Source organism: Chrysochloris asiatica, unplaced genomic scaffold (assembly GCF_000296735.1).
Source record: "Chrysochloris asiatica unplaced genomic scaffold, ChrAsi1.0 scaffold00045, whole genome shotgun sequence".
NCBI classification, from domain to species: domain Eukaryota; kingdom Metazoa; phylum Chordata; class Mammalia; order Afrosoricida; family Chrysochloridae; genus Chrysochloris; species Chrysochloris asiatica.
In genome coordinates, this window is record NW_006408563.1 from 2,017,671 (window position 1) to 2,028,632 (window position 10,962).

The 10,962-nt window shown below is 37.8% G+C and overlaps 1 protein-coding gene across 1 annotated transcript in view; it reads left to right on the forward strand.

The window, feature by feature from the left end:
* MDH1B (malate dehydrogenase 1B, NAD (soluble)) overlaps positions 1-10,962 on the forward strand; it is a 35,553-nt gene that overhangs the window by 20,259 nt on the left and 4,332 nt on the right. Inside the window, exons 8-10 of the mRNA XM_006862019.1 lie at positions 2,932-3,071; positions 3,377-3,428; positions 9,429-9,494. Coding sequence (XP_006862081.1) covers positions 2,932-3,071; positions 3,377-3,428; positions 9,429-9,494 — 258 coding nt within the window. The remainder of the gene's footprint in view (positions 1-2,931; positions 3,072-3,376; positions 3,429-9,428; positions 9,495-10,962) is intronic.

Genomic DNA, 10,962 nt, shown 5'->3' on the forward strand with positions numbered 1-10,962 from the left:
TGGTCATCATACAGATTGAATAAGTATGGAGAAAGAATACAATCCTGGCACACACCTTTCCTAATTTTAAACCTCTCAGTGTCCCCTTGTTCTATTCAAACTGCCTCTTGGTTTATATACAGGCTCCTCATCAGCACAATTACGTGTTCTGGAATACCCATTATTAGCAATGTTATCCATAGCGTGTCATGATCCCCACAGTTGAAAGCTCTTACGTAGTCAATAAAGTACAGATAAGCATCTTTTTGGTATTCTCTGCTTTCTATAAAGATCCATCTGATCTCAGCAATGGTATCCCTTGTTCCACTTCCTTGGCTAAACCCAGTTTGAACTTCTGCCAGTTTCCTGTCAATGTATTATTACAACTATTTTTAATTATCTTTAGCAAAATTTTACTTTAATGTGATATTAATGATATTATCAGTGATTTCTGCATTTCATTGTGTCACCTTTCTTTGGAATGAGCACAAATAATTATGGATCTCTTTCAATCATTTGGCCAGGTAGCTGCCTTCCAAATTTCTTGGCATAGATGAATGAGTGCCTTCGGTGCAGTATCAAACTGTTGAAAGATTTCATTTCCTATTCTATCAATTCCTGGACCTTGTTGTTTGCATATGCCTTTAGTGCACATTGGGTTTCTTCCTTCAATACCATTGGCTCTTGATCATATGATACCTCTTGAAATGGTTAAACTCTATCATTTCTTTTTGGTACAGTGCCTCAATTTATTCCTTCCCTCTTCTTTCAAAGTTTTCTGCATCACTCAATATTTTGTCCATAGAATCTTTTAATATTTCAAGGCAAGCCTGAATTTTCCCTTCAGTTCTTTCAGCTTGAGAAGTGCTGAGCACATTCTTTCCTTTTGGTTTTCTAACCCCAGGTTTTGCACATTTCTTTATAATACTTGACTTTATCTTCTCGAGCTGCCCTTTGAAGTTCTCTGTTCATTTCTTTTACCTCCTCATTTCTTCCATTTATTTTAACATCTCTACACTAGAGAGCAAGTTTCAGAATCTCTTCTGACATCCATTTTGTTCTTTTCCTTTTTTCTTACCTTCTTAATGAACTTTTGCTTTCTTCCTGTATGATATTTTGATGTCATACCACAGTTCTTCTGATCTTTGGTCATTAGTTTCTAGTTCAATAAATAAGTTCTTAGATGATCTCTAAATTCATGTTGGATATGTTCAAGGTCATATTTTGGCTCTCATGGGCTTATTTTAAATTTTTTCAGCTTCACTCTGAACTTTCACCAATTAATGATTTTTTCTACAATCTGACCCTGGCCTTGTTTCAGCTAAAGATATGGGGCTTTTCCTCTGTCTCCGTCCACAGATGTAGTCAGTTTCATCTCTGTGTATTCCATCTGGTAAGGTCCATGTGTAACATGTATCATCTTTCGTGTTGTTTAAAAAAAAGATACTTATATTGAATAAGTCATCAGTCTTGCAAAATTCTTTCTTGAGATCTCCAACAATGTTTCTATCACTAAGGCCATATTTACCAACTACTGATCCTTTTTCTTTGTTTCCTACATTTGCATTCCAGTCACTAGAAATTACCAATACATCTTCATTGCATATTTGATCAATTTCAGACTGAAAAAGCCAGTAGAATTTCTCTCAATTTCATCATCACTGGCTTTAGGGTTTGGTGTGTAAATTTGAATATTAATGGTATTAATTGGTCTTTCTTACAGGTGATGGATATTATCTTATCACAGACAGCTTAGTACTTCAATATAGATCTTAAAATGTTCTGTTTGATAATGAATATGACCCCAGTCCTCTTCAACTGGCATAGTAAACCATGTAATTCTCAAATTCAAACTGTCCATTACCAGTCCATTTCAGCTTACTAATGCCAAGGATATTTATGCATTCCATGTCATTTTTGACAATTTCCAATTTCCTAGATTCATACTGTAGGAAGCCAGAGCCTTCCAAAGCTCATGACTACCTTGAAACCAAACTTGCCTAGCAACAATTATGTCAGCACTAGAAACTTACAGGTGAATTTACCTGAGCCATTTCGGGGAAAAGGAAACTTGTGCGATAGCTAAAACCACAATGACTTGGCAGATTTGTCCTATATAAGCTTGGAACGTTTTAATAAACTTTGTCACTTGCCATCAGCATGTGTCCCTTACCTAATCACTGATCCCCGCCTCTCCCTCGAGTAACCCACGGTCGGAGAAGGAATCCGATAAATGGCCCCACATTCCATGTTCCAATTATTAATGGATATTTGCATCTGTTTCTCCTCATTTTGAGTTGTGCCCCATCAGCAAATGAAGGTCCCAAAAGCTTTATTCCATTTGCATCATCATAGTCAACTCTACTTTAAGGTGGCAGCTCTTCCCCACTCCCATTTTGAGTGACTTCCATCTTGAAGGGCTCATTTTCTAGCACTATAGCTAACAGTATTCTGGTGCTATTTGTCATGTTTCAATAACCAATATTCTGGTGCTGACAGTGTTCCACTGCTATTCACAAGGTTTACAAAGGGTAAACATCAAGAAGTAATTTGCCTCTCCTTCTTTCTAGTCTATCTTAGTTTAGAAACTCAGTTGCAGCCCATCGACCATGAGTAACTCTGCTAGTATTTCAAATACAAGCGGCATAGCTTCCAGAATCACAACAACACACAAGCCACCACAGTATGACACACTGACAGCCAAGTGGTGGAAACATGAATTTTATCTAACCAATTCTACCTTCCTTAATGTTATTGTCAAGTGCTGTGGAGTGGGTTCCAACTCTGTAGGGTTTACAAAGAGTTGCTGGTGGGTTTGAACAATCCACTTTGTGATTAGTGGTTCAGTGCTTATCTTATAGCACCACACTAGGACTCCACCTTCTTTAATATCAAGGTTTTATTTTTCTGAGTTCTTTTGCTTGTTTTGCTTTGTGTTTGTTTACACTGCAGGTCAATTTGGTATTCCTGAAGGGCTTGTCTTTTCCATGCCTGTGAAATTTGAAAATGGAAGTTGGGTGGTTCTTACAGATCTTGAAGATATTGAACTAAGTGAACAAATGATGATCAGAATGACGAGTGATTTAATTCAGGTAATGTCAGAATACATAACGGGAAAATGAGTTTAAGTATGGCTTTGAACTTATTCTCCTAGGCAATGCAAACATTAGTCTTTCCATGCTTTTAATCTTGGATTTTGTTCCTAAACATAATAAGGAATCAATAAAATGTTGACGAAATCAGCAGAAAAATACTACTCATCTGTTTACTTGATTCCTGGCATTTTAGCAATATCTATTGATTATTTATAAATCAAGTATCAACATGTTTTTTAATTAAAATACTTAAATTAGTAGTTATGGCCATTTAATTCTCTGTTTACAAATTTTTTTAACAGGAAAAACTTGTTGCACTTGGAGATGTGCTATATTATGAACCATACCAATCAGGTAATATCTTAGATGTGATTTTTTAAAACTCAGTGTCTCTTGAAAGAGTATTAAAATATTTGTTACAGGTGAATTATAATTTCAATATAGATAACTTATCCCATATTTTATCACATTTAAACTAAACTGTTGATAAAATAAAATTAAAGAGCTGCTAAGTTTATTTGTCCTTTAGACAAAAATTCTCAGAATGCTAAAGAAATCACACCTTAAAAATACTATTATTTTACTAATTTTGTGTATGTCATACCTATTTTTAACTATCTTTAAGAAAAACAATAAGTTGCTATCATCTTTCCTGTATTGTCATTTTCTTTCATTGTAACCTCATAAGGAACTGCTGCCAACATCATCCATTTCTTTACCTGAAAGATAAGCTATGTATGGAAAAAGAAATGCAGAGATAAATAAATTCAGTTATGCAGGAAGCTTTAATGAAATATCTTTTGAGAGTCCAAGATGGCTTCATTAACATACCATTAATATTTATTGATTACCATTAGTATGGCAGTAATTGATAAGCCTGTGCTAGACATTAGAAACCTAGGGGTGAATAAAGTATGCCTAATCTCATCTTCTTGGGCCCTCTAGTCCATATATCATATATTATACAGATGACTGTAGCTGTGAGGAGTGTACGAAGGAGACCTACGGAATGTTAGGCTGTGAGAGCTTATGCCTGAGGACATAAAAGAAGGACTTGAAGCAGGAAAACTGTAGCAACTTGCTTAAAAAATTGCAAAACATTTGAGTAGTTGACACCTTAAGAGAGAAACTGAGCTGTGAGGAGTAGATGTGAAAGCTAGTTTTACAAGGAGAGGGACCTGATGCAGTTTGGTTTTAGTTTGGAGAACAGTTTAGAGGAAGACAAGATGAGCTGCATAAAGACTGGAAGTAGGAGGCTAGTGCAGGGACCCAAGGAAGAGATGACTACAGTCAAGGCTAGATTTGATGGCAATTTGAGCTAGTTATGAGGTGAAATTACTAAATCTTGGTGGTGGATTGGCTTATGGAGTCCTAGAGATCTTAGGCTTCTTCTGGTAAAGAGCATGGATGAATATACTGAAATGGAAAAATGCCAAAAGAACATTATTTGAGAGAGAGAGAGAGAAATTAGAACATTGTGTGTGTGTTAGTTGGGAAAGGGAAAACGTGGTACCAGGGAAAAGGATTTGTGAGTTTTTTACATTTTGATTCTGTGATACCTGTGGAATATCTGAAACAGATGTGTCAGATAGAGTACTGCCTATTTTGTGGAGCTCAGAAAGATTTTGCCCGTGGTTGTCAGACTGGCAGTCATTGCCTCATACATAGAAACGAAGCCATGCACGTGAGTGAGATCTAGTGAGAGAGCCTGAAAGAACTTAGCATTAAATGGTTTGGTAGAGCAGGAAGAGCTGACTGAGGACTGTGAGAAGCGGTGATCAGAGAGAGCTTGAATACCCAGAATCTGAAGTCAGTAGACCTGAAGACAAAGATTGTTCCAAGAGTAAGGGTTTGGAACATAGTGACTGTACGGGAGATAATTGTGGAAGATCAAGTAAACTGAAGTTTTAAAAGTTCCTGTTGAATGTAGGGCATAGAGTCATTTCAGACTTGGGTAAGGTCAGTTGTGGAACAGGGAAGGTCAAAATGAGACTGGAGTGGAAAGGGAGGAAATGAATATTGGAGCGTGAACCTTGGTCTTAGAAGTTATAGTCTGTGAGGGACCCATGTGCTTCATGCTGTTGGCCAGAGGAATGTTCCAGGTGCCTGAGAAAAAAGGGAAGGGCCCCAGGAAAATTTTGCAAGATGGAACAGCTTCCTAGCGTAGGTGAGTCATGAAATTAAAGCAGACCTTAGTCAAGGTGGGAATGAAGGCTGTTCCATTCAGAGGGAGCACTGTACGTAAAGACACTGCTGGGCCTTGCCCAAAGCAGTGTTTCAAAGACTCCAAAAGCAGAGCATTGAAAGTAACCAGAGCTCTGCTTACACTTACATTTTGTAAATTTCTGCTTGTTAACATAGTCAAAGACATGATTCATGTATGAGGTGTATGTAACCTTTTCAACTAATACTTAATTTACTAATTTTTAGGAACTGAATTAACCAAAAAACATGAAAGGATCTTATCTATCAAAAATGACAGCGATGAAGATCAAAGTGGTTGGTATACTCAATTAAAAAAGAAAGTACTTTTTATCCAAGTATTAACACTAAATATCAGAGATTTGATCACTTATTTGATGTAAAATGAGAGTTAAATCACTCATCTCCCTGGTCTAATATTAAAAATAAGATCATATTTAAAATCTGTTTGGAGGAAATGACCAGAGAATCATGGAGCACCGTCTATGTGCTGGCCACGGTGAGGGTCTCCAGGGAACACAGTAAGGGAGTTATGACGACACAAATGTGTCTGGGGAAAGGAGTCATGAGTATATGAAGAGGAAAATGACAAGACAAACAGTAAATTACAAAGCTCAATAAACAAGGCCCGTAACCCATTACTGTTGAGTTGATTCTGATTCATAGCGACCCTATGAGACATAACAGAACTGCCCCATATTGTTCCCAAGGCTGTAATCTTTATGAGAAAAAGCATCATCTTTCTCCCATGCATAGTGACTGGTGCTTTCAAACCACCAACCTTTCTCTTAGTAGTCAAGAGCTTAACTACTGCTCCACCAGGGCTCCTCCAATAAACAGGACAAGACAATATAGCATAAAATACGTAATCTAGAAACACAGAAAACAAAGACCTTTGTAATTATAAAGAAGAAAATTAAATCACAAATTGAAATCTCGTTGGGATTTAAGATGACTGAAGATAAGTAAATTCGCATTTAAGTACTCAGAAACTATGGCAGATGCTACAACATAAAGATAAAACATGGTTCCTGCCCTCAAAGTGCTTGCTACTTAGTGTGGGAAATAAATCATTTACAAATAGGATTTGTATTGGAGACCTGTGATATAATGGGACCACCTACGAGGTCTCTTAACATAGAATGGGAGGTCAGGAAAGACTTTCTAGAGGAGGGTATGTAAGAGCTGAGTCTAGAAGTATGAGTAGAAAGTGTTGTTGTTGTTCTTGTTGTTAGGTGCCATCAAGTTCATACTGACTCATAGTGACCTTATGCACAGCAGAACGAAACACTGCTTGATCCTGGTCCAACCTTACTATTGTTGCCACACCTGAGCCCATTAATGCTGCCACTTTGCCAATCCATCTCATTGGGGGTCTTCCTCTTTTTCTCTGACCCTCCACCCTATCAAACATGATATCCTTCTCCAGCAACTGGTTCCTCCTGACAGTATGTCCACAGTATAAGAGACGAAGTTTGGCCATCCTGGCCTCAAAGGAGCTCTCTGGATGCACTTCTTCCAACACAGATCTGTTGGTTCTTTTGACAGCCCATAGCACTTTCAATATTTTCCTCCAACACCATAACTCAAGAGCATCAATTCTTCTATGGTCTTCCTTATTCACTGTCCAACTTTTCCATGCATATGAGGTTATTGAAAACACCATGGCTTGGGTCAGGTGCACCTTAGTCCTCAAGCTGACATCTTTGCTCTTCAACACTTAAAAAAGTTCTTGTGCAGCAAATTTGCCTAATGCAGTAAGTCGTTTGTATTTCTTGACTGCTGCTTCCATGAATGTTGATAGTTGATCAATGAAGAATGAAGCCCTTGACAACTTCAATCTTTTCTCCATTGATACGAATGTTTTTTTATTGGTCCAGTGGTGAGGATTTTTGTTTTCTTTACGTTGAGATGCAATCCATACAGAAGGCTGTGCTCTTTGAGATTCATCAGTAAATATTTTAAGTCCTCTTCACTTTCAGCAAGCAAGATTATATCATCTGCATATCGCAGGTTGTTAGTGAGTCTTCCTCCAATCCTGATGCCATATTTGTCATCATATAACCCAGCTTCTCGGATTATTTGCTCAGCATACAGGTTGAATAAGTATGGTGAAAGAGTACAACCCTGTTACACACCTTTCTTAATTTTAAACCATTCAGTGTTCGAACAACTGCCTCTTGGTCCATGTACAGATTCCTCATGAGCACAATTAAGTGTTCTGGAATACTCATACTCTGCAATGTTGTCCATAGCTTGTAATGATCCACAAAATTGAAAACCTTTGCGTAGTCAATAAAGCACAGGTAAACATCTTTCTGATATTCTCTGAGTAGAAAGTAGTTTATTGAAAAGGAGGTGTGTGGGTAGAAGGGTGGGTAAAAAGTTGGGAGTGAAAGGTATCCCACCAATGGGACAACATGGACACAGGAGGCATTTCACATGATTGAGGCATGACCAGAAGCACACATCTAGGTTAATTTAAGGTAGTGTGCAGAAGACATAATTAGAGTAGCTGGGCTAGAGCAGAATATCCAGAAAGAATGAGTGACACTGGGAAGGAAGGCAGGGGCCAGATGTTGGTTGACTGAATGGCTGTTTTGTTGTTGTTGTTGTTAAGTGCCGTCGAGTCGGTTCCGACCCATAGCGACCCTGTACAGGGTTTCCGAGGGTGTAAATCCTTACGGGAGTAGAAAGCCTCATCTTTCTCCCGCGGAGCAGCTGGTAGTTTCGAACCGCTGACCTTGCGGTTCACAGCCCGATTCGTAACCACTACGCTACCAGAGCTCCTTGTTTAGGACCTCAGAAACATGGCTGTTGAGTGGAAGGGCAAAGCATGGACTAGGTGAGGTAAGTCTTATATTAATAATAGTCCAATATCATTGGCCCTGGTAAGGCTATCAAGCAGCCAACAACAGTGTCCAGGAGAGCATGGAGTACTTGGTGCCATCGAGAATTGGTACCCTAAGAAGTCCAGTCAAATAGGTGTCTGAGGGACAGCACTATGATTCCATCTGATCCATCAACTGTCAAGAAATATTCCAGACAAGGGCTGAGGGCTCTAAGGCCCTTGTGAGAGGACTGAGAAGAATGTATAAAGTGTGTATGAGAAAGTGACTGGTAGCTTTCTAGAATGAAGAAGTAGAAACTAAATTGTACAGTAGTATTTCTCATGTATCTCTAAAACTAGTATCAGAACAATTTAAGTTGTTAATTAAAATGAGACTCTTAGGCCTACTTCTTGTTGTTGTTAAGTCTTGTTGAGTCGATTCTGACTCATAGTGACCCTGTATAGGGTTTCGGAGGAATGTCCAGTGAGTGAACCTCTGACTTTATGATTTGACTGACCTTGAGGTCCAGCACAGACCCACCTACTGAGTCATAATCTTAGACAGATAGGAGAACCTTAGTGGTGAGAAAACAGAGAAATAGCTTTGACTTAAAAGTTGTTCTGGAGGATTATTTTTAAGTGAGTGTTAAATTCAAATATAACTTAGTATGTTGCCATTGCTGTTAAGTGCCATTGAGTTGGTTCTGACTCATAGCAAGCCTGTATAGGATTTCTGAGGAGCATCTGATGAATTTGAACCACCAACCTTATGGTTAGCAGTCCAGTGCTTATCCTTCAGCACCACACAAGAACTTCATAACTTCCCAAATTGTGGGAAATAACCTTTATGTAGATTAAAAAAAAAAAGTTCTGTGGGTCACAAAATCAATTTAATAGGTTGTGATTTCCCCAGTGAACTAAAATGACAATGATATGAAAAGGGTAAATAGAAAGATAAGAATAAGGTACGAAGACCAACATTTTCCCCTCTATGAACTAGAATAGAAAAGAGAAAGGTGAGTAGAAAAGAAAAGGGAAAGTAATACTAGATATAAACTGATAAATAGTGTTTCCTGTAACCTTTGCTGTTTCATTTTACATATACATGTATGTACTGGGCTACAATGGAAACATAGAAATATTGTTTCCTGTAACCTTTGCTGTTTCATTTATACATACATGTGTATGTACTGAGCTACAATGGAAAATACATTTTTTTTTGCTGTAGGTCATGGTCAACAAGTTTGAAAAACACCAATTTAGAACATCTTGTAGGTTGTTAGTTTTCTTCTAAACCCAACATGTTTTATTTTTGGTTTCAGAATACAAATATAACATATATGCTGATCTAGTCCAAGATGAAGAAAAAGATCTAGCTTTATCAAATAGTAAGTTGTCTGATTTATTAATAGTCTCTGTATTGCTAATGTCATGACTCACATTGTTTCGGCTTAAAATGATATTGTGGTAAGAAGAACGTAATCCAGTAACCAATGTGGTTCTAAAATAACTAGAATCCTTTTCCTATTGTTTGTAAATACTTTGAAGAGAAGATAAATAATGCCAACTTAAAAAAAAAAAAAGCTAAAATCACTTATCATATTCACCTCCAACTCTCTCAAAATACTCCAACTTCAACTCTAGCCCCTTCTGGCTCATACTTCTCATCCTTCCCTTTCCTTTTCAATTCTTCATGACAAAACCTAAAATAACCAATATGGAAAACCAGGGTCCTTCTCAGAAGGTAGGTGAGGAAAAAGCCAAGATAGAATTCTCTTTAAGAGGGAAACAACTTAGCTTTTATCACATATCATGAGAATACTTGCAAATATTCATGTTGTTGTTAGGTGCTTCCGACTCATAACGACCCTGTGTACAACAGAATGGAACACTGCCTGCTCCAACTCCATCCTCCCAATTGTTAAGTTTGAGTCCATTGCTGCTGCCACTGTGTCAATGTTTCTGTAGAGTCCTGCATATTTTCTGAATCTGCCTTTACAAACTGTATGCCACAAATTAAACCATCTAGTGTATAGAAGGGAGTTGGCAAGCATTAGAGACTGTGAACATCAGGCTTCACAGAGAAATTGGTAGCAAGACATTGAGCTGGACATCCTGCTTGAACCATTTGCCCACAGAGCTTTGGACAAAACCAAAATTATTTTCTCCCAGGGATGTGGGGCGCTTGGAAAACTAAGACTGCATACTAAAAGTGGCCTAGCCTCTTGCAACTCTCTAGGAGAGCAAGACACTCAGAGACACTTGGAGTGAAAGGAAAATGATAAGGAGAAACTGAAAATAGCTGTAAAAATCACTGTGGGTTAAATGCTAAGTGCTCTATTCTTTTCATTTTCTCTTTATTTCAGTAGATTTCTCAGATCCAGTTCCTCAAAGCATTCCAGAAAATCCATATAGTCCAGTACTCACAAATGGTATGCAGCTAACTAATGTTCTTTATTCTGCAATGTAACTGGGTAGAAGAGGATCAAGTTTCCTTGGGATGAAGTTTTTTTTGTTTTGTTTTGCTTTTTACAAATCCCTACCCCCCAACCCCCATCTACATATTCCCAGGGACTCCACCTTGCTTGCCTGTTCTTCTGGAATGTAGCTTCCCACTTCTGTAGGCAAAGTTATGACAGTGAGAACATAATACTTCTTCAGAATGGACAGATAAGCAGGTGAACATAAATGTTTCTGAAAGTCAAGATTTCTAAAGTATATTACTGAGGCATCATTATAGTTTATAAAATCAAGGATGGTATAGATTTCCTTGTGGTTGACCAGTGCATATATCCATTCAAGTCTCCAAACTTTTATTTAAATGGTCAACAAAATAATCAGTTAATCCTTTACTCT